This window comes from Macrotis lagotis, chromosome 2, assembly GCF_037893015.1.
Source record: "Macrotis lagotis isolate mMagLag1 chromosome 2, bilby.v1.9.chrom.fasta, whole genome shotgun sequence".
NCBI lineage: Eukaryota > Metazoa > Chordata > Mammalia > Peramelemorphia > Peramelidae > Macrotis > Macrotis lagotis.
Window position 1 is genome coordinate 192,936,516 of NC_133659.1, and position 23,095 is coordinate 192,959,610.

The following is a 23,095-nucleotide window of genomic DNA, read 5'->3' on the forward strand; positions in this document are numbered from 1 at the left end:
GGAAGCGGCGCGGCGATGGCGGAGAGTCCGACCGAGGAGGCGGCGACCGCCGGGGCCGAGGCTGCGGGGACCCCGGGCCCGGGCGCGGGCGGCGGCGGCGGCGGCGGCGGCTTCGGGCCGCCCTTCCTCCCCGACGTGTGGGCGGCGGCGGCGGCGGCGGGCGGCACCGGCGGGCCGGGGGGAGGCCTGGCCCCGCTGCCCGGGCTCCCGCCCTCGGCCGCTGCCCACGGGGCCGCGCTGCTCAGTCACTCGGCCTTCTGGGACCCGACGCTGAGCTCGGACTGGGACAGCGAGCGCGCCGCGCCGCAGTGCCTGCTGCGGATCAAGCGGTGAGTGCGGCCCGGCCCGGCCCGGCCCGGCCCGCCGCAGCCGCCGCTCCCCGCCCGCCGGCCCGGCCCGGCCCGGCCCCCGCCCAGGCTCCCCGCTTCCGATCCTCCCTCTTCCCCGCCCCGCCCTTTCAGCCTCCCCCTTCAGTTCTCAGCCCCCCAATTCTCCCGCTTCTTTTTTCTCTTTCCAAAATCGCCCCCCGTTTCCTGCCCCAACTCTTTCCTGTCCAAACTTTTCACCCAGCTCTTCTCCCCTCACCTCCCTTTCTTTCCTCCTACCCCGCCTCCCTTCACTCCTCTCCCTTCTCCCGTCTCCCCTCTTTCCTCCCCATAGCCCTCCCTTCTTTTCCTCCCTTCACGTCTCCTCCCATCCTTCCCCGCATCTCCCCTCCCCTTCCTTCCACTCTCTTCTCCCCCCAGCACCCCTCCCTTCCCCATTCCCTTTTCTTCTCTTCACCCCCTTTCCCCTCCCTTCTGTCCCTTAGCCCTACCCCATCCCATACTTTTCTTTTTTTTTCCTGGATCTTCAATTCCCTTTCAGCAGGTATATAACCATAGAAAAAGGCCACCCATCTTTCCCCTGCCTTTGTTCCTAGAGGACAGCCTCCAGTCCTGAAACTTTTTGCCCTGTTAGGAGATCCCTTCTCCCTTCATCCTTTCCTCACCAGCTCTAGCCCTTGTAGCCAAAGATTCATATTCCCTAGACTTAGTATCTTATAAGTTGATGCCACATAGACATTTTACTCCCCCGATGAAACCTTCTCTCCTAACTTTTGTAACTTCTGAATCAAATCTAGAGCTACCGTTTACCTAGTTATCTATCCCATTTAGACTAAATTCTTTCCCATTTGGACACATATCACCAGGGGTGTTTCACTCTGGCTCTAACAGTCAATTAATGGCCTCTCCTTTTGGACTCAGGGAGTCATTTTTAGAGGTCCTCACATTTAATCTTTCTAATGTATAAACTCCCAGTAACCTCAGAAGAACACTTCCCCCGACTCCAATTTCTTCTTAAAGATAAATCTCTGTGTTTCGTTTCATTGGTCTGTTTTTGGGACAGAAGACTATGTATAACCTCATCCCTCACCCCACCTCCTAGGAAGATTCCCTTCTACACATTTTTGTTGTAAAGTAACATGGTAATTTTCTTGTACATCTTGTGGAATTAGTTGCATTTCTTTACAATTTACTTTCTAGTTGGTGACATTTTATTTACAATTCATCCTGATTTTTCTTATGCATCTGGAAATTTTGGGGATGTGCAGTAAATGAATTGTCATGTTAATAGATGTTTTTCACACTGATGCCATTGCAACCTCCCATTTTCCTTCTTCCTACCTCTCCCTCATGAAATAACACCCCTTTTGATAACACTTGGATTTCAGCTTCCTTCCCATGTATCCAACTCCAGAATCCCTGGCCTGTGAGCCACACAAACACTTGTGGTACCACACACTTAGATCTGACTCCTCTCCCCATTGATAACAGCAACTGCTTCACTCAAGGGCTTTCCCATCTTTACCCCTACTTCCCCTTTGTTGTTATACAGGGACATCATGTCCATTTATAAGGAGCCTCCACCGGGAATGTTTGTTGTGCCTGATCCCCTTGACATGACTAAGGTAGGTGATTCCATCAGGGGGGATGAGTGCAGCGTTCTTTTTCTCATGACTTTCAGATAGATAAATCTTTTCTATCAAGTCCAGGGAGGATTGGGGATCAGTCTCTGCCTAGATTATGGCTGTGTTTACGGTCTTGACTAGGTTACCATTAATAATACCTGGTTTGCTATACTGACTCCTTCAGTATCAGCAGCAGTAAATATTTATGCAGTCCCTTGCTGAATGCAACATAATTATACTCAGTATTGGGGCTACAAAAGTAAAACAGCCCCTGGTTTGAAAAAAGATACCCCAGACCTTAGTGAATCTAAGTCTAAAATCCCCAGGCTTGTAGACACTTCTCTGCCATACCTAGCCCCACCCTTGTAAGTAGGTTCATACCTAAACCTGTGTCAGGCAGAAATGAGTTCCTTAAAGAGCACACCTCTTCTTTCATGTTGCCCGAAGCAAAAATATAGCCTGTAAATTGTTAGTATGGTCGTAGTTACTTTGAATAAGCTTGGCTTTTAAATTGATATTTTTTGTCTTTAATGTGGTTTAAAATGTTTTTACTGGCATACCTTGTCCCTAGTAAAATCCCAGGGATATTAACTACATTACCCTCCAGGTCCCAGAATTTGTGCTGGGTTCAGGCCAGCTGAGTTTGCAATTCAAGATGGTGCTGGGGGGTGTGGTTTTTGGGGGCTACCTGGGCAGTGTGGGGGTTCAGTTCAAAGTGTTAAAGTATCCTCCCCTAGGTTTCCAAATTCTCAACAGATGCCTTTGAATGTTAGTAACATATCTAAGTTTTTCTAATCTAAAAGTATGTTGATGTAAATTCAAGTTCCCACCTCCAGGGAAGGAGAAATTGGCTATTAATTAAAATGACTGTAGACTATAGAAATCCCTGTTTTTGAGATCAAAGGTAATTGCTTGGTCCTTTGAAGACCCAGCTAAATAATGCACTGTATGGTTCTTCATCTTTACATCTCCCCTTTTCTTCCCATTTGATCAACAAAAGAGGAAATTAATGATTTAGCCAACTACCTTACCACCAAATCTATTACTGACTTGTTGAAACATCCACTCCCTCTCTTTCATTCACCCTGCTTCAGGGAAATGAAATAGAATTTTGTTAAAAGTTCTAGGTTGAATTTCTATCTGATCAGGAAATTTATTACTTCCTGGGAAGTTTTGAAAATGAGAACGGGGAGGGGGGTCTATTCCATGTGGGGAGGGTATAGGAGGGGGTTACAAGAATTTAAGGGGCCCTGTCCTCTGGCATGTGCAGTGGCATGGGCATGGGAGGGTTTGTGGTGGGGGGGCACTGCCACACAGTTTTGAGATGGTGCGCAAGATGGGCTTTTGTTTTGCAGATTCATGCATTGATCACAGGCCCATTTGACACTCCTTATGAAGGGGGTTTCTTCTTGTTCGTGTTTCGCTGTCCTCCAGATTATCCTATCCACCCACCACGGGTCAAACTGATGACAACGGGCAATAACACAGTGAGGTTTAACCCCAACTTCTACCGCAATGGGAAAGTCTGCCTGAGTATTCTGGGGTAAGAGGAGACTTCCAATTAGCTGAGTTGGGAGCCAGAGACTCTTGCAGGCTATTTTAGGCTGTGGGTATCTATTCTGCCTCTCTCATTAGATGACTGTAATTTTTTTTTCATGTTGGGTAAAAAGTTGCATCTGGGATTGGAACCATGTCAGATCTCAACCAAGCACATAAAAATTCTGGGCTCATCTTGCTGTTTGGCTATTGGCAGTTCTAATCTCATTTCCCAATGTAGAGTCCTCTTGCCCTGAGAAGGTTAGAAATGCAGAAGGATGTTGTGTAAATAAAATCTGACTTTGGATTCAGAACACCTAGGTTCAAATCCTGCCTCTGATGCTTTCTACCTGCATGTCTTGGAAGTCATTTAACCTCCATGGGCCTCAGTTTCTTCATCAGAAAATATGGGTGTTGGATTAGATGATATCTGAGGTTCCTCCCAGTTCTAGATCTTTTTTGCCTTGCTTGCAGATAGAAAGAACTTTGAAGGGAATCAGGAGAGTAGGAAAATTGTGTCTGTTTGTCTCTTCATTCCTTCCTGAGACTTGAAACCAGATCCACCTCTGTATGGCAGCTGAACTCGGGAGCCCCGGAGTATTGGTCCAGTGGCAAGTCCCATTTTTTTAAAACCCTTCAGAGACTCAGAGTGGTATAGAAGAGGGAGGGTTTAAAGATACCTATTATGATAAAAAAAATAACAATAAAAATAATTAAGCTCTCTGTTACCTGTGCAAATGGAAAAGATAATTCATAATAAGTAATCAAAAAATCATTTATTTAGAATCACTTTCCCACAAATGTAATATAGATATTACTTCCTGGTTTTGTTTTGCTTAGGCCAATGCAAACATTCCATGAGCTGACATCAAATGACAGCAAAGCCAGGGTAAGGAAAAGGATAGATTTCAGGATGACTAGAAGTTGTAGAATCTGGAGAGAGACCAACCTGAGACTGCAAATTTGTTAAAGAGAACCCACAAAGTAGAAAACTCCCATTATGTTCAGGAGTTAATTGTATTATTATGATGAGATTTTTTTTTTTCTGATTTATTTATTGAGCAGAAACATTTAATCATGGAAGCTTGTTCCAAGCTCATGAGTCTCTTGGTATATAAAGACCAGGGATTGAAAATGGTTTTGAAATGGGATTACCAAACTGAGAGTCAAGAATGAGAGCAGTATTGGTGGAGGGTGGGGCAGGGTAGCTTTTGAAATCAGAAGTTTTGGTAAGGCTAATGGGGGGAATCATTTTTTTCCCATAAGTATGACAGGGAAAGGAAAGTGGTCATGAAACTTGCCCCATTGTGCCCCACCCTCAGCACCTTCTTTGCCTTGTCAGGCCATAGCAAATATTTCTTATGTTTCTGCTCTCATTTCCGGTTGTGATCACACAGATTTAATTGTTGCCTAGTCCAGCCAGGTTCCCTTAGTTCTTCCCTTCCAATTAGAAAAATGCTCTTGTACGTTGAAATCTCTTCTCTTTTCTCATTGCTTTCTGTGGTTCTACAAACCTCATATCTGATACTGCCTAGGTTCCAAGTGTGGAGTAGGAACCCAGATGTGCTTGTGTTTTTGGGTCTATCAACCTTGTTGCAAACTCAAACAAAAAAAAAAAATATCCATTCTTATGTGATTCCTTTCCTAAGTATTCTGAAAAATATTTGCTAACTTTAATCAGGCAGCTAGGTGGCACAATGGGTAAAGCACTTGAGGTCAGGAGGACTGAAGTTCGAATTTAGCCTCAGACACTTTCTAGCAGGGCCTTGGGCAAATCACTTGACCCTTGAATCCAGGTGTATCTCCAGTCATCCTGATCCATATCTGACCATTGGACATAGAAGGCTCTGGAGGAGAAAGTCAGGCTGGTGACTTAGCACAGCTTCCCTCACTCAAATCCAAATCAAGTGCTTGTCATAGTATCACTTCCCTGATTTCATGATCTTCTTCGAAAATGAAGGACAAACATCAGTATCATCATCATCATGCTAACTTTGGCATTGAGTATCCTTGGAGGCATTTTTTAATTGACCATATTTTCAAGTTAGTCTTTCCTTCTGTGACTTCTGTTAAGTTAGATCCCCTTAATTAGGTAAAAAATCTGCCTGGTTTCTCCCCTTTTATACTTTTGACCTGCTTCTTGGCCTGGAGATCGACTTCTTTTTTAATTGGGGTAAGATGGAGGCTGGGAGATTCCAGATTGTTAATAGTGAAAGAGAAAGATTGAGTCATTAATGGTCTTGCTGCCAGGCCCAAGTACTTTTGAATTGGCCTGAAGGAACCATCCCCATCTTTCTTAGCCTTACCCTCTCCCCCCCCTCCCCCCTTTGCTATGTTTTTCAGTACTTGGACTGGCCCTGCCTGGAGTCCAGCCCAGAGTATCTCCTCCGTGCTTATCTCCATCCAGTCACTAATGACTGAAAACCCCTACCACAATGAACCTGGCTTTGAACAGGTAAGCCAGCCTTTCAAGTGGGAAACCTTGACTACTTTTAATGAGCTTTATGGCATTTGAAACCTTAAGGGGGGAGGGTCTTTTTGTCTTCTGATTTCATAATGTTGTCTGCTGCCTCCTTGGAAGAGTAGGTATAATTACAGTAGAAAAGAGGGTCAGTTGTCATATTAAACAAATTATAAACAAGAAAAGAGGAACTGACAACAAGTTTTTAGTTCTTTATCAGTGAAGAGACTTAAATATTCATTAGTAAGTATGATAGTGATGAGATCTGTGTAATGTACCTTATACTAATCCTAGGTAAATGTTAACTTTAGTAAAGGCATTTAGAAGATTAGTTTAGAATCTTTGGGGAATGACTGATTATGCCCAGTGGATTCATGTCTATCCTACCCCAAGCACAAGCTTTTGTTATTCCCTAGGATTTGTTAGTTCCTTTCTTTTGAACCTTTGAAGTAACTTTATTTCTTATAGAACTAAAAAGATCATTAACAAGGATAAGAGTGAGTGTATCTACACTGTACAACTGTGTTATTTATTACCACCAAAAACAGGGTCAGATAACATGCCTAAAAGATGACAAACCAAATTATATTATTTAAAGAGTTTAATTCACTTCCAAGCTACTTGAATTAATATCATCCAAATTAAAGAGGATTCCTAGACTATGGGCTATTTAAGAATGAAACAGGGGCAGCTAGGTGGTGCAGTGGATAAAGCACCAGCCCTGGAGTCAGGAGTACCTGGGTTCAAATCCGGTCTCAGACACTTAATAATAATTACCTAACTGTGTGGCCTTGGGCAAGCCACTTAACCCCATCTGCCTTGCAAAAACCAAAAAAAAAAAAAAAAAAAAGAATGAAACAAAATTCATTCCCTAACCCCAGACACAGAGATACCTCCTCTTCTAGATAACACCATTCTACCCAAAATTATTTTGATGTTTCTGATTTTAGAGGAAGAAAATTGTGAAATGGACTCCATCGTTATTAGTTGCAACTGTTTGGAGGCCATAGTGTAAGAGTTATGGGAAGAAAACTTTTGCGCTTCTACTCCCTGTAGCATTCTGGGCTTCCATATCTACCCAGGCTACCAGATGAAACTTTCTGACTGGTCTTTGGTTGGCTTTTTTCCATTGATTTTTCCTTCAATTGAAGAAAATCATATTAAAAATTAGTACTTGTTTGAATGGGCATCACTGTCCATATCCAGTAATAGATCTTGAAAATATGGCAGAGAACAAGCAAGAAACTTCTTAACATTGTAGCCTAGGGGAAATTCCCTCTGTGTCCTTTGGGCACTGGGTTAGGTCAACTTCGTTTGTCCTTTTTTCTTGATCTATTGACCCAAAATGCTCTGAATTAATCCCTATCCAGCCTTTATCTAGCAGGTCTTCAATCTGAAATTGGAGCCCAAGGTGACCAAAGAATCTTTGTTGGGTTTCTGCATAGTCCATTGTTAGGGAGCTTAGTAACAATGGTAAAGTTTGTGGCTTTTATAGGGTAAGAATGCAACCTACCTCCTTCTTTCTTCATCTGATCCTAACTTACAGTGTTTCCTTCTTCATCCTAAACTTTTGTTGTTTGGTACAAGCACCTTGAGTATCATTGCCATTTGTCTTTGACCACAGGAGAGACACCCAGGAGACAGCAAAAATTACAATGAGTGTATCCGGCATGAGACCATCCGAGTGGCAGTCTGTGATATGCTGGAGGGAAAATGTCCTTGCCCGGAGCCGCTGAGGTCTGTGACAAAGAGAGTACCTAAGAGAGACTGAGGAGTGGGTCCTTAGTATGCAGAGCTTTCTTGTATCAGGCATAGGAGAGGAAAATTAAAGTCACCGACCATTTATTAAGGAACTACTATGTGCCTGACACCAGTCTAATTGCTGAGGATATGAAAAAAGGCAAAGAACAGTCTCTCTTCTTAAGGAGTTCAGTCTAATGGGGGGAGATAACCAGACAAACAAGCAAGATAGATTTAGGATTAATTGGAGATAATCTCAGAGAGCATTTAGGTGGTGAAATGGTTAGAGAGCCAGACCTGGAGTCAGGAAGATTCATTTTCCTGAGTTCAGATCTGTCTCAGATTCTTACTAGCTGTGTGATCCTGGGCAAATTACTTAACTTGTTTGCCTCAGTTTTCTCATCTGTAAAATGATCTGGAGAAGGAAATGTCAAACTAATATCTTTGCCAAGAAGACTTCCAGTGAGGTCATGAAGAGTCATATACATATACAATTTAACAGCAGCTACAGTCTAGAAGGAAAGGCATTAACATTAAGGAAGGCTGAGAAAAAATCTTTTGTGGAAGGTGAGATTTTTACCTAGGACTTGAAGCTAGGGGAGGGAGATAGGAGGGACAGCCAGGAAAAATTCAGTCCATGATAGGAGCATACTTGGATTGTAGAGTAAGTAGAAAAGGAGTGAAGTGGTAAGAGACTAGAAAGGTCCAAAAGGCTAAGTTATAAAGGATTTTTTAAAAGCCAAACCAGATTTGATCCTGCAGACTAAATAGAGGGAGCTGCTGAAATTTAGTGAACAAGGGGATGACCAGCAGCCTATTGCAACCCAGGAGGTGATGAGGGTGTGCACGAGGACTGGCAGTATCAAGGAGAGTAGGACTCCTGCTTTTGGAAGTCTGCTTGGTGTTCCCACTTGAGCACCTCTTCTGCCTCTTTGCCTGGCCTTTGTACCTAGAATGTGCTCCATCTTCACCAATCTCTTAAAGAGTCCTTAACTTTCTTGAAGACTCCATTCCTGGGGCAACTTCTCTGGAAATGTGTGGATCATAGAAAAAAAAAAGCTCTTTGAAAGCAAGGATAATTTTTTTTTGTATTTCTGACAGCTTTTATATATATATATATATATACATATATATGTATATATATATATATAAGCTATATATATACTATATATATACTATATATATACTATATATATACTATATATATACTATATATATATATATATATATATAATATATATATATATATAGTAGGTGCTTAGTAAATGCTTGTTGAATTAAATTGGAATGGATGAATGAAAAGTATTCATTCATGCAAAAAAAAAAACCCCTAAAAAAAAAGTATTCATTCAGGAACAATTGAAAAGCAATATAAAAGCAGGAAAATAGCATGCAGGCTATTTGTAAATGTTGGCATATTATAGGGGGAAAATGATCTAAGATGAGGGACTTTCAATCAAGGAAACTTTCAGTGAGGGGGAGGGGGCGTGGATCTTTGTGAAAGGGGTAAACATCTTCGCAGAAATGGGAAGATGAGGAGTTTGGAATATCATATTTACTCTCAGACTTAGGTGATGTATTGCTGACTTTGCTGAGCTGCTTTTTTTTCTATTCTGAATTACAAGGAATAATTTGCAGCAAAGGGGGAAGGGATATATTCAGAAACTAATATTCAGTTTTGAAAGCAGAGGTTATAGTGAATAAGCTTAGGGTGGGCAATTGAAAACAGATTAAGTAAAAAAAATTGGAAGAAAGAAAACAGATTAAGTTCAAATTTTTATGCTGTTCATGATTGAAGTCAATTTAATGACCACACTGCATGGGAAGTTAAATGTTGACTCTGCACTGTTGTGGGCATGGAATCCGTCCTTTTATCATTTGTCAAGCCTATGACCTTGTGTTCACCTTTGCCTTCCAGGGGTGTGATGGAAAAGTCCTTTATGGAGTATTATGACTTCTATGAGGTGGTGTGCAAAGACCGACTACACCTTCAGGGCCAGACAATGCAGGTAGAACAGATCTCTGGGCCTTGGGGGGTAGGGTGGGAATTGGGGCACAACCGAACTGGAGGGAGGGAAGGAGTGTACTGAAAAACAGGGATGGCATCAGTCTCCCCTGCTTAATGAAAAGGTTGGAGAAGTAAAAGGACTTTGGGAGAGAAGGCCTGGAAGGAGGGACTATATAACCCAATTCAAGTGTTTGAAGAAATATTTGATTGTTGGTTCTTTGATGGTGAAGAAATTCCTTAAAGAGAAAAATTGTGATAAATGAATAGAAGTACTCAGCAATAGACATGTAAATGACTGAGAGGGCATTTGAAATGCTTCCCTGAAAAATTCCTCATCTCTAAGGGGTTGTGGTTGGTCCTTGGCTGAGGATGGGGTAGATTTGATGCTTGCTAAGGCCTTTTCCTAGCTTTCAGAGCCTCTGGTGACTGCTTGGATAAATTTCTTCCTTCCATTTGTCCTCACTAGTGGAGAGATCAGGAAGATTGGGATAATGTGAAACATGCCCATGTATTAGAAATATCAGATATTCTATTGGCTAAGGTGCAGCTCTTAGAAAAATGTTGCCTTTCACTTGCTCCAGGGTTCAAGTGTCATTGTGTATTAGGACTGTATTGCTTCCTATTCCCATTTCTACTGCATCCTGAAGAGATATGTCCCCAGCATATTTTACATCAGAAGCTGTAACTTCTGTTGCTCAGCAATTCCAGTATCAATGCTTAGAGGAAAACATTTGTTGAATAAACTATGATTTCATTCCTTTATCTCCTCTCCAACTTTATAAGCTTAGAGAATTGCCTCAGGCATTGAGAAAATTATAGAGAGAACCAGCAACTGAGGGGAAGGGAGTGAATGGTAATGCAGCTGAAGTCTGAAGGAAACAAAGTTTGGAAAATTGATGGCTTCCAATCAGGTATAGAGTGGAGGCTTTAGGGATATGACTCTGGGGAGTAGCTATAGAAAACCATAATGGAAAGTAAGATGGGGAGTGGGTATTTGAGAGGAGCTGCCAGAAGTGATTGAATAGCTTTTGGTATGATGTCAGTAGCAAGTCCCTAATTGGTCACTTGTTAGTGGATACCTGCATTCTATCCTATCTCACCAGCATTCCAAATCTTCCTCTTTATGTGCGGTAAGCTTCTGTCTCCTGACTTGGTCCCCCTGTGTCCACCCTTTCTCATCCTCTGGAGTAGACTTTGAAATTAATATAAAATGGTTTGTGATTCCTGACGTAGAGTAATAAATAAAGGCAGAAGGTATCTGTATATGGAAGAGGATGAGTCTTTGCAAGGACTGGGTTGGGAGGTCTACAAATATATAGAGAGAAACTTTTTTTCCAGTGGCTAGTTTTAAGCATTTTAATAACTAGATAAGCTTGAAAAAATCAGTTATTCTGATTTTCCTAGGGAACTGTGCTCTGCACGTGAATTCTCTAAAGATGATTATGCAATTCCAATGCATTCTCTTTTTAGGCCTTTCCCCCAAGTTGTTTGTAGGTCTGCATTTGGGAAAGTAAAGTCATTTAAATATGTATATATATATATCAACCAAATATCCCAGGGAAGGGAGGGGGTGGGGGAGTAGGCTTCAAAACTTTGAGAAAACTTTCTTAAACCTTAAATGAAAAAGTTTTTTTTCTTGTTTGCAGTCCTTTGCTATCTGTGGCCTTCTTCAGGGAGAGAAGCTCCTGGGGAATTATTCTAGCTTCTGTAAGATCCCACTATTGTCTCTGATATGAACTCTGTCTTTTTCCTTTTCTCTCTTCCCTCAGGATCCTTTTGGGGAGAAACGAGGCCACTTTGACTACCAGTCTCTTCTGACTCGTCTTGGGGCAATTCGTCTGAAGGTGCAGGAGAAACACCAGCAGGACAGTGCTGACATAGACTCAGATAGCAGTTCATCTGAAACAGAGACAGACACACAGGGGAGCTCAAGGGCCTAGAGGCCCCCACCCATCCCTGGGATGGAACGGCACCACATCTCCCTCCAGCCCCAACAACATCCTGCCTGAGGCAAGAACCAAGGATACTCAGACCCCAGGGGAGAGTGGGCTGTTGTTTGCAACCTTCTTGGCATCCTGGTACCAAGGACCATTTTCATCCCATACCTAGGGCCAAACCCAAGGTACTGATACAGGAGAGCCTGGAGCACGGTTCTCTGGCAAAAAACTGACGGACATTTCCATTGGGGCAGTTTGTTGGGGATAGAAGGCAAAGACTGCAACTCCTAGAGGGGGTTGCCCAGAATAGTGGGGATACCAGGAGGGGAGGGCAAGGTCAAGGGAATGGGGAGGGAGGGTAGAGGGGAGGGTGTCATATGACCAGTCCAGGTGGTTGTCTAGGTGTCTGTCTTTCAGTCTTGAAGCTGGGCTTTCCCTTGCTTAACCCAGCCCAGCCTAGTGTAACCTCCTGGACCTCATTTCCTGTCTGCCATCATAGTTTCGTTTTCCCTAATTTATAGTCACTGTTCTAGACAGACCAAAGAGAAGGAACAGTGGTGGAGTCTGGGCTACTGGTCAGAAAGCTTTACCTAGCACCCAAGCACCTTTCTCTCCTGCCTCTTTCCTTCTCCCTTCTGCTGCCATTAGATGGAGATTTGATTGAGACTAACAAAAGGTCTTTGCAAATCCAGCGCAGGCGCCATGGAAACTGAAAATACTATTTGTTCCCACAATCACTGATTCTTATGGAAAAGTCCTCAACACTGGCAGCTGCTGTCCATTTGGGGTTAGAACCATTGTGAGGGAACGGGTTCTTCTGAATTCTCATCCAAGCAAGGGTATTCTTTCTTTGGAGTGACATGGGGATTGACATTCTTTTGGAGTGGATTGTCCCGATATTCTCCTTGGTGTTTGCACTCCAGGTTATGGTTCCCTCACAACTTCACAGTACTTTGGGACCTGGGGGAAGCCAGTGGTGGCCAGTAGCAGAGGGGAAACAGGACTAAGACTGGAGGCTTTTGTTCTGGGCTGTGCACGCTGCCAAATGTTGACTCTTGGCAGGAGACTCATTAGAGGAGAACTCATCCGCTGGCTCAGGTGGATGCTTGCAGGGCTAGCTCTCTCTCTCCCTAGCTTTATTTAGCTGCAAGGATCCTTCTGTCTGGTTAACAGAGAAAGATATGCTGTAAGCACTAAGTTGCTGGGCATCTCCTCTCCTCCCTATTTTGGCTCTGCCCCAAGCCTCCTACTGTATTATGTTTCCCCTTTGGGGCATCATCCACACAGCTGTTTAGCTAACTCTTAAGGCTTGGGTCAGCATCCTAACTACCTGTGAGGGAGAATGACTGGATTCTGTGGGAGAGAGAGATCAGAGTTTAAAGGGTCTCTGCCTCATGAATCAGATAACATATACTTTAGATCTGAGGTTCAGAATAACCTAGAACTATATTTAACCTAAACACTTAACCATTGTGGGGATGGAGCTTATTGGGCAACAGGGGGAGAATTCTTTGGAAGAGATACAGGACAGGAAACAAACAGGGTAAAACAGACTTAGGGAGTAGGAAGAGAACCATAGGCAGCCATTAGTCAAGATGGTTGTTACTCCACTCAAAACAAGTTAAAAGGCTGCTAGTCTATCCAGAAGCATAGGTCTGGGATGAGCACTAGACCCAGTCCCCAAACTCCCTGTTGGAGCAGACATAGGGTTGTGGATGAGTGTTCTTGGTCTATAGATGCAGTGTTGTCCTTCTGCCATTTAAGTGTTTCTACTTCCAAGCGACAATCCTCTCCCTGATCATGCCATGAGCAGATCACCTCTGGCATTGTGGCCCAACTTTTATGCTCTTGAGTTGAGAAAATATATGCACAGAAGTCACTCAAAGAGACATCTTTATATCTGACTGTACATAAATGATTTTTTGTGCAATAAAGTTTGTTTTGGCAGAAGGAGGTTGCTGTGGGTATGAAAGGGGCCATTAGGACCATCTCAAACAAGCATGGTACCTAGTCCTTGGGTTATTGCCAGGCACATGAGTAGAGTACAGAGAATAAAGTTGAACTGGAATTTTAGGTTACATGGCAAAGGGGATCCATAATATAGATTGACTTCTCTGAAGATAATGCAGAAATTCATTAAATTGGTTGATTATTGTTCTTAGAGGACAGATTAAGAAGGGGGAGGGTCTGAAAGTAACCCAGTTGGCAGCTATCTTGTGAATGTACTCCTTGAAGAAAAGAATTTATCTGAAGATGAAGAAAACTGAAACATATGGAGGGAGTGGGAGACTAGTAAAGGAAAAGATTATTTGCCTAAATGACATTCCTGTCCCCCCAACAGTCCTGATCTAAGAGAATCCAGAACTACTTTAGGGTGATATTTTAGCATCACATCTTTATTATTTAATAACACCTGTGCTAAATGAAGAAACTGTTCTGTGAAGACTCCAGGGGAGCAAAAAGCCATCCAGCTTCTCTTTAAGCTCTGCTGCCTCTTGGGCAAAATGCTTATCTTCCCTTCAAGAAGAAGGAATAAAAGCATTTGAGTTTCTCAGGCCTTTCCTGGGGATTTGGATTGTTGGTTCAAAGTAGAGTTGTAAACGGGATAGGAGGGAATTTGATTTGGCAAATCAATGAGCATTCATGAAGTTGGTAAAAAAAGACTTGCTTATGGTTTGCATTCCTACAGCTGTTTACAGAGTACTTAAAGAGTGGGCTGGGAGACAGATTCTGATTCCTAGGCTCAATCCATCTAAGAATTTACTAGAACTTTGTCCCCACACTTGTGGGCCTCAGTTTCCATTTTTTTGCCCCAACTCTTCCACAATTACTGTTAGAATAATAGTGTTTTGAAAAACAAAAAAATATAAAAGTGACAGGGGTGATAATGGTTACAAGGATGTTTTCATCAATGAAAAAAACATAGGTATTAAAAAATCATTGAGGAAGAGGCAACTTTGGACTTTTCTTACAAAAATGTTTATTGTTCAGGTTCCTGGTAGATCTTGCCCTGTTTTACTCTACTCTTCCCATTGGTCTTTTTCTCCTTAGAGTCAGGGGAGGGCCTCCCTGGCTTCCTCAGCTGTGATTTCCTGGGAATACAGGTCTGTGAAGAGAGCTGGTAGCCAGTAATGTGCTTCCCCTGGAGCCTGCAGGTCAAGCCAGGCCAGTCCTTCTTTCAGTAGATGTTCCTGGGGATAGAATTGAAAAGTTTGTATGAAAAAGATAGGTTTTAGAGGCGTAGCAGTGCATCATGAGAAATACAATCTAGAAAAGGGGGAGGAGGAAGGCCTACCCTGGTCAGAACACAGAATATTGTGTTCTAGGTAATGTCCCAGAAGAGGGCAATCAGGGAGGTGAGGATGGTGGGAGACTATGGCTCATTTGAAGAATCTGTGGACAACAGAGGGAGGGAAGATGGACAAAGCTGTCTTCAAGAATTTGGAGGGCAGACATGAAGAAAAATTAGATGCCTCTCTGCTAGACTCCAAGAGCTAGAAGTTGCAGAAAGAAAATTTCATTTTATATAATGAAAAAACTTTGGAACAACTATTAGATCTGGTGGAATGAACTTCTTAGGGTAGAAGTAGGTTCCTCATTCCTGGAGGTTTTCAGGTGGTGGTTGGTGATCACTTGTCTAGATGTTACAGTGGGGAAGTGTTCAGGTGCAGATTTGACAAGATATAAGGTCTGAGGTTTTGCAAGGGCTGATTATAAGAGGAGTGAGCTGGGAGCAGTCTCTAGAGACAGTGCAGGAAAGAGCAACAATCAAAATGAATCCTGAAACCCATTTTTTTGCCTCAGTGGAGTTTTCACTTCACTCATCTCTACCTTCCACCTACTTTCTACATGGTTTGAAATTACCTGCTTGGCTTTGTTCCTTAACCAAAATACAGAGAAAATTTAGTCTTAACTTCCTGGAATTTGGGAGGGAAATTAAGTCTGGTTTTAGCATGAGATATTGGAAAGTGATGGGACAATATTAAGTTGCCTGAGATCATAGAGCAAGTCAATCTTGTTTATCAGCAAAACTGGAATAATTTCTGTCCTCAACCACTTCACTTTCTCTTCTGTCTTGCTGGGGGTAGGAATGAGCTAGTTGGTATTTGTATTGTACTTGGAGGTTTACAATGGGCTTTCCTCACAACAACTTTGTGAAGTAGATAGTATAAATATGTATCATGGCCATCTCCTAGGTTATAGATGAAAACACTAAAGCATGTGGGAAAATGACTTGCCCAGCTACATAAGAGGCAGAATTAAGATTTGAATCCAGATCTTTCTACTATACCAAAAGATGTGTTGAAAGTGCTCTGAAAAGTTAAAAAGTGATATACTGAGGGGCAGCTAGGTGGTGTAGTGAATAGAGCACTGGCCCTGGAGTCAGGAGGACCTGAGTTCAAATCCAGCCTCACACTTAAAATTTTTCTGGTTGTGTGACCTTGAGCAAGTCACTTAACCCCATTGCCTTGCAAAAACCAAACAACAACAAAAGTGATACATTGCTTGTAAAAGAGAAAGGAAAAGTGGGAGGATCATAAATCCTGGAGTTGGACCTTGAGATCATACTGTTCACATTTCTCTCTGGACCCCATGAATGTTAGTTAATTAGCTTGTCAAAATCAGCCAGCTAATTAGGCATAGAGACTAAAACCCAAGACATGATATAAAATTTTATTACACATCTCTAAACTAATACCAGTGCTGTGTAATGATATATATTAATTCCCTTCACTTTTAAGTAAGTCTTCCAACACACACACACACACACACACACACACACACTCAGAAAATATAGGAAATGTGATGTGATGGTTCTCCTAGGGTTAGGGTTCTCAAGGACCAAGAAAGGACCCCCATAGCAACCTACCTTCCTGTAGATAGTGCAGGTTATATAATAACCCTAACCCAGGAAAGGAGAGTCCCTATTTACTTCCTTGGAGCAACAATTCTTAACCTTTTTTATGCCATGGCCCTCTGGCAATCTGGTGAAGCCTAATATCCTTTCTTAGAATGTAATTTTTAAAGGCAAACACACACAAATATATATAAAGAAATTCTATTGAAATAGTTGTCAAATTACTTAAAAACCATTCATAGGCAACAGGTTAAGAATCCCTACCTTGGAGAAATATTAGGATTAACACTATTAATGAAGACAGAATGAATTCTATTAAGAAAGGGGGCTAAGGGGGTGGCTAGTTGGCTCAGTGGATAGAGCACTGACCCTGGAGTCAAAAGTACTTGAGTTCAAATCTGCCCTCAGACACTTAATAATTACCTAGCTGTGTGGTCTTGGGCAAGTCACTTAACCCCACTGCCTTGCAAAAAAAACTTAAAAAAAAAAAGGGAGGGCTAATGGACAATACCTAAGGCTCAGGACCCTGTTGCTACCTCTTCTCAAAACTAAAGGGATGAATTCTGTCTAGCACATCTGAGCCCCATTTCTCCTAACCATCACAAGCACACTTACCAGCACTTGCCGAGCTCTCTCTGTCTCCCATTTGAGACTTGCTTTGATTTCACTAACAGTCACATAACCATTTTTCTGGAGGGAGAAAGAACACAGACCAATCAGCAGGAACTGTCTGCCTTCCCCTAACTGGCCATAACCCAAGGCTGTAGAATGAATTGAGTTTATTACAGAGTTAGAAAGGTCAAGTCCCAGGAAGAAGAGTAGGATGTTTGATAAAATGTTGCCTAGTTTTGTTCTGGGAGTTAGAATGGCCAATTGTATTTCTACTTTCTACAATTTTTTAAGGGGAAAAACTGGAAAGACCATTCAGATGGCTGGTTTCAGTCTCATCTGTTTCACACACAAAAAATCTTTGCCTCTTAGCTAGTATAAGTAGTTTATCACTAAAAATATATAATATGAAAATTTAGAAAGGACTAGTGGCTTACAGAATCCAATTCCTTCATTTTACAGATAAGGACATTAAGGCCCAGGGTTGCAAATAAACACCAGGTCTGACCATAAAGTGTTTTCTCTGTACAGTTTGAGGCAGTCTGATTAGGTTGCCTTGCTGCTTTAAACAAAACCGAGGTTTGATCCTGTCCCTGATGCTACAGGCTGTGTGGTCCTAGCTAAGTCACACCTCTCATGCTCTAGAAGGCTCTCCTAAAAAATTGTAGAGGAATGTGGAGGAAGTCTCATTCAGGGAGAGGGCCAGGTCCAGACTCTGTAACCTGAGTAACTGACACTTGATTAACAAACCTGATGAGTGGGGAGGAACAGAAGGAGAAATGGGGGACTTGACATATTTGGGGTGGTCTCCTTTGACCTCTATCTCCCTGCAGGAGCTGGGGGGAGGGAGGGAAGAGTACCTCTGCAAGCTGCAGCACCACAGTGTGATCCATATTGAGCTCAGCTGGGACTGACTGAACCAGGTAAGTGCCACCCACAGGAATGATGCTGAAGCCAGTGCCCAGAGCTTTCAGTTTCTTGATAGCCCGGATGAGGTCATCTCTGAGGTAGGGGAAAAGTGATTCAAAGGCACTTGAATGACAAGACTAGCTGTCCTGTGCCTCCACTGCCAATCATTTGCTACTGTGAAAGCATGAAGTAAATCCAGTTGATTTAGAATAATCCAGGCCTAGAGAGGTGGAATCATGTAACCCCATTTAGCAAAGAATACAAACTTCTATCTCCATTCCTTCCTCCAGCCCAGGAAAAAAGCTATCTTTGACCAGTCAAGGAGGCTGCTGGTGTGCTTACTTGAATCCCTCAGAACTGTTGTTATAAGAGCTGCTTGAACCTCATCCATTCAAACACTCTTCATTCATATTCAATTAGCGGTGTGTCTGAATAGTATATATGATTAGCAATCCTTTATCCTTATTTTCTGAAGTTCTAACTGTTCCATGCTCTCATACTAGCTCCTTGGGAACCCACCATATATCACTATATAAAATACACAATCAACCTCTTATCCTCCCGCAAAGTCAAGTAAAGAATACCTTAAGTCAAGGGGGTCTTAAACTGGGTATCACAGACTTATGTTTTTAAAAATATTTTTTAACTCTTTTTCTAATATGGTTGGCCTCCTTTGTTATCCCATACATTTTATTAATTTTAAAAACATTTTTCTAAAAAAGGTCAATAGGTTTCATCAGAATGCCAAAGAACCAATATAAAAAAAGATTAAAAACACTTGTCTCAGGGCAACATCTCATGTGACATGCTAATTTCTTTTTCTTTGTATCTATCCTGATCTCCTTTGCCAGAATAGCAAAGCTATTCTCAAACTGCTCTCTAGGTAAGACTGGACCTGAACCAAGGTGAGTTTATTTGATCTCTAAAGAATTCTAACCTCATCCCCAAAGGAATGGAAGAAAATACCTACTGGCTGACATCCTGAGCAAACTTGCCCCTTCCCTTCAACACCTGCTGGTGTAGTTCCTCCAGAGTGATCAGACCTAATGGGATAGGGTGGTACAAATCAGGAGAAAATCCATGTATAAGCAACAACCATTCACAGGAGTCACTCAGTTACTGAATTTGGGCCTAAAAGTATCCCTTAAGTTACCAAATTCCTTTTGCCTTCTCCCCCACTCCAATAACCAACCATGGATAGATAATATGAACCATTACAGCCAATAAGACTGAGGCATTTTTGAAGCTCACAGGACTTCATCTATATCTTAGGTCTCTTCTCAACAATTTAAGATCAGATTGACAAAAGGCCACGAAGAGCAAAAATGTTATCCCATATCCTTAGATGTGGAGATTTGTCATGATCAATTAAAATGGATTGATTAAACCTTCAAAACAGTTTCTAAAAGAACTGATCAGTAGGGTCATGGATGAGATGAATCTGAGAAGCAAAATAACCTAAGAACTCATTGCTTGGTCACCTCTTTTTTCCCACCAGAGTTCTCACCTCCATTCCGATGCTTCAGTGCCAGGCACACTTCAATAATCTGAACACCCAGCTCATAATAAAAGTCTCCAACGCCCAGCATCTCAGACCAAAATCCTTTTCCAGCTAAAGGAAGCAGAAAAGCCAAGGTTATGCTGCTACTCTACAACCCTCTCCTCAAAATTCTCCAAGTCTTGCTCACGCCTTTACTCAGTAACCCTTCAAACTCTTATATGGTGGCCCCCATTATTAGGTAAGCAAAGTAAAAAACCATTTCCACTTGGCTTGGGATGTACTGCATGAACACAGTATGTGTCCCTTTCTAATTCTATATGGCTCAATCATGTGTAAAAATGAGTTTGCCTTCTGTGAGCATACAAAGCTAGACTGATAGAAAAGCTGACCTGGAAGGAAGAGTATTAAAGGGATGATATTAAAACAATCTTATGTTAGTCCATAAATAGTAATGAAAGCAACCTACCAACTCTAAACCACAGTCTTATTTTTTTTCTCTATCAAACTGACAGTTTCTTCAGGCCAGGGAAAGGTCTTTGGAGTGCCTCAGTTTCTCCCTATGGAGTTATTTAAATTAATGACCACTAACAGATACTTCTATTTCCTGAAATTATGAGGTGTAGTGAGACCTCTAGGGATAATGCCTTACAGGCCAAGGGATCAACCCCAATGGTGGCACACATATCCTGGAACTGCAACCGGAACTGAGGATTCTTCCGAATTTCTTGCTTGTGTTTACTGGCAAATTCTTCCAAGTTGGTCTTAAACATGTCCAGTTGTTTTGACATCTGTAGAAGGGAAAAGGGGAATGTGAAGGACATCTCAGTTAAGCAACAGACAGGAGACAGTATTGGATCCTTGGCTCAGAGGTAGAGGGAAGACTGAAAGTTCCTAGAGGTATCTATCTTATCTCTCTTACCTCTCTTTCTCTTCCTTTTTTTTTAATTCCTGTTATAGGAAGAAATAAGCCTCTGGTTTGTTGAGATTTGATTGGCAAAAAACATTTTTAGATATATGATTTTCCACTATTAATTGGTAAGTCAGGGGAAACACTAAATTTTGGCACGAGCTACGGAGTAAAGGTATTTTTGATTGCTTTCTAAGGCCATATAAAAATAATTTGAGAATAAATGTTTTGTATTATACATACTTTTCTCCTGTACCTTTTGTCCTGTTAGCAGCAATCACTGGTTTATTCCCTTAACTTATCTCCTCCCCAAAGTAAATTGGTATGTTTCTTTCTGAACCATGATGTTTAGCAATTTTAATTGATTTACATCTGTCATCTCCTTTATAAAAGAATTTGATAGCGGCAAAGAGTAACATGTTAAGTACTTTGCAAACCTTAATTCATATATAAATGATAGCTTATAAAGATTAGAAATAGTTTTTGTTTCACCTATGTTACAGTATCTCTGACCTTCAGGGTTCATGATATTTTTGTGGATAACCCTGTGTATATGTTGTATATCTGTCATTTTAATAATGTTCTTACCTTATTATTAGGAAATTTACAAATTTTGCCACCCCTCAATATTATCTCCTTCCTTCCTCCTTGTAGCTGTTTTCATTCTTTTTTTTTTGCAAGGCAATGGGGTTAGGTGACTTGCCCAAGGTATCTGAGGCCACAAATGAACTTAGGTCCTCCTGTCTCCAGGGCCAGTACTCTTATCTACTGCGCCACCTAATTGCCACTTGTCCTTCATTCTCATAGAAGGCCATGATATCAGGTAGAATTGTCATGACAAGCAAGTGAATTGGATTTGAGTGAAGGGATATTGTGCTAAGTCACTAGCCTCTTTCTCCTACAGAGCCACCTGGGTCCAGTGGCCAGATATGAATAAGAATGACTGGAGATAGCCCCGGATATGGACAATCAGGGTGAAGTGACTTGCCCAGGGTCTTACCGCTAGAGTCAAATATCTGAGGCTACGTCTGAATTCAGGACTGATGCTCTATTCACTGTGCCACCTAGCTGTCCTAGTTCAAAGTCCCTGGACTTCTTTACAATCCTCATAATGAGAAAATGAATGATGAATAATGATAATGAAAACTGAGGTATATACTCAGGTTGATTTTAAGACTTGACCAAGTATTTTAGAATCTGGATATTCTGTCAGATACTTCTCTAATTTTAAAGGTTGAGCTCCAGGACAAGTAGTAAGCGTATACAGAGAGTTACCCCCTTTTTTTTGGGGGGGGGGGGGCAGGAGACATTAGGAGTAAAGTGATTTGCCCAGGATCACACAGCTAATATGAGGCCGAATCTGAACTCAGGTCCTTCTGAGGGCTCTGTCCACTGAGCCAGCTAGCTGCCCTGAGTCTCCTTCTGGGAAGTTGGCTGGAGGAAAGTAACAGCCTGGCCCCGGAACTCTCCAGCTACTCGGCACGTAGCAGCATCCTCTCCTGTAGAAAGTAGCGGAAAGCGCCCCAAGCGCAAAGTCAGCGGCTGGACCAAGGGCCTGCTCCTCGGCCGGCCCCTCCTGCTCCAAACGCCGGGATCCCGCTCACCTGGGCCAGCTGATCTTCCGCCAGGACCGTGCCCCGTTCCTTATACTTGGCCTGCGGGAGAACAACATTGGGATGAGCCTGGGAGTGGGGGGGTTGGGGTGCGGGGGTCCTCCCGGCCTGGGGTCACGGGCACCGGCCTGAGGGAGGGGTGGCCCGGCGCGGCCCGGGGGAGCCGGGGCGGCGTCTGGCTTCGGGGACAGGAGCACCAACGGGGAGCTCGGCTCCCGGAAGGCCCGGGGGAATCACCTCGGCCAATTTCTTCTTGGCGATGGCGCCAGCGCCCACCCCGCGGCGGTGCATCCCGCCCGCCCGCCGGCCCCCGGCCGTCTCCGCTCAACCAGGAAGCGCCCGCTCTGTGCGTCATCGCTCTGCGCCGGAAGAGAAGGCGCGCAACTTCCGGCATCCGGGGGCGCTTGTCACTCCCCCTCGCCGGTTGATGTCGGCGAGTTTGTCTTTCCGCGCAAACCCGCGAGCACTAGCCTTACCCTTTTCCTGTACGATGAGCTCCACGTGCTGTTTTAGCCTTTCCTTGACTCATCTGTTCATTCATTCAACAATATGGAGGTCGTGAACTGGCGGGAGTTAGAGGCATCCGGCCCCACCCCCCTTATTTTATAGATGAAGAAACTGAGGTCCAAGGAAGTGAAAAGACTTGTCCAAGGCCAAAGAGGAAGCACTAGGATTGAACCCAGATTCTTTCACTCCGGAATTATAGAATTAGTTTGCAAGGCTCTAAGGAGAGGGGGGGAAGGGAGGGGCTAGATGACGTAATAGGGCGCCTGGCCTGCAATAAGGAAGACTTGAGCTCCAGTGCATCTTCCCGCACTTCCTAGCTGTGACCCGGGGCCAGTCACTTTATTTTATCACATTTTTGTCATTTGTAAAAAGTGAAGAAGAAAACTGCAAAGCACTCCGGTGTCTTTGCCAAGAAAACCCCGGATGGAATCAGACACAACTGGGAAAAAACTGACTAAAAATTTAGGCTACAAAGAAATAAAGCTACTGGCTAGGATCTTACTATGTAATGCAAGGAAAGATAAAAACTGTCTGGTGGTAACAGTGTCACAAGAGAGG

At 42.9% G+C, this 23,095-nt stretch overlaps 2 protein-coding genes across 3 annotated transcripts; one reads left to right on the forward strand and one right to left on the reverse strand.

The window, feature by feature from the left end:
• On the forward strand, positions 1 to 20,719 carry UBE2Z (ubiquitin conjugating enzyme E2 Z). The gene is made up of 7 exons (XM_074224207.1): positions 1 to 329; positions 1,879 to 1,951; positions 3,307 to 3,494; positions 5,831 to 5,942; positions 7,573 to 7,685; positions 9,607 to 9,697; positions 11,466 to 20,719. Exons 1-7 carry the CDS (start codon positions 16 to 18, stop codon positions 11,634 to 11,636), a joined length of 1,062 nt encoding a protein of 353 aa, XP_074080308.1. The 5' UTR covers positions 1 to 15; the 3' UTR covers positions 11,637 to 20,719.
• Positions 14,590 to 22,373, reverse strand: SNF8 (SNF8 subunit of ESCRT-II). 2 transcript variants are annotated; one of them, XM_074224208.1, is made up of 8 exons: positions 22,268 to 22,373; positions 22,022 to 22,072; positions 20,160 to 20,298; positions 19,517 to 19,621; positions 18,980 to 19,052; positions 17,961 to 18,102; positions 17,107 to 17,181; positions 14,590 to 14,824 (listed from the first exon to the last, which is right to left on the reverse strand). In XM_074224208.1, exons 1-8 carry the CDS (start codon positions 22,319 to 22,321, stop codon positions 14,687 to 14,689), a joined length of 777 nt encoding a protein of 258 aa, XP_074080309.1. In that variant the 5' UTR covers positions 22,322 to 22,373; the 3' UTR covers positions 14,590 to 14,686. The 2 variants fall into 2 exon arrangements, with proteins under 2 accessions (XP_074080309.1, XP_074080310.1); XM_074224209.1 differs by lacking the exons at positions 22,022 to 22,072; positions 22,268 to 22,373 and adding an exon at positions 21,418 to 21,883.
• Between the last annotated feature and the right edge of the window lie 722 nt (positions 22,374 to 23,095).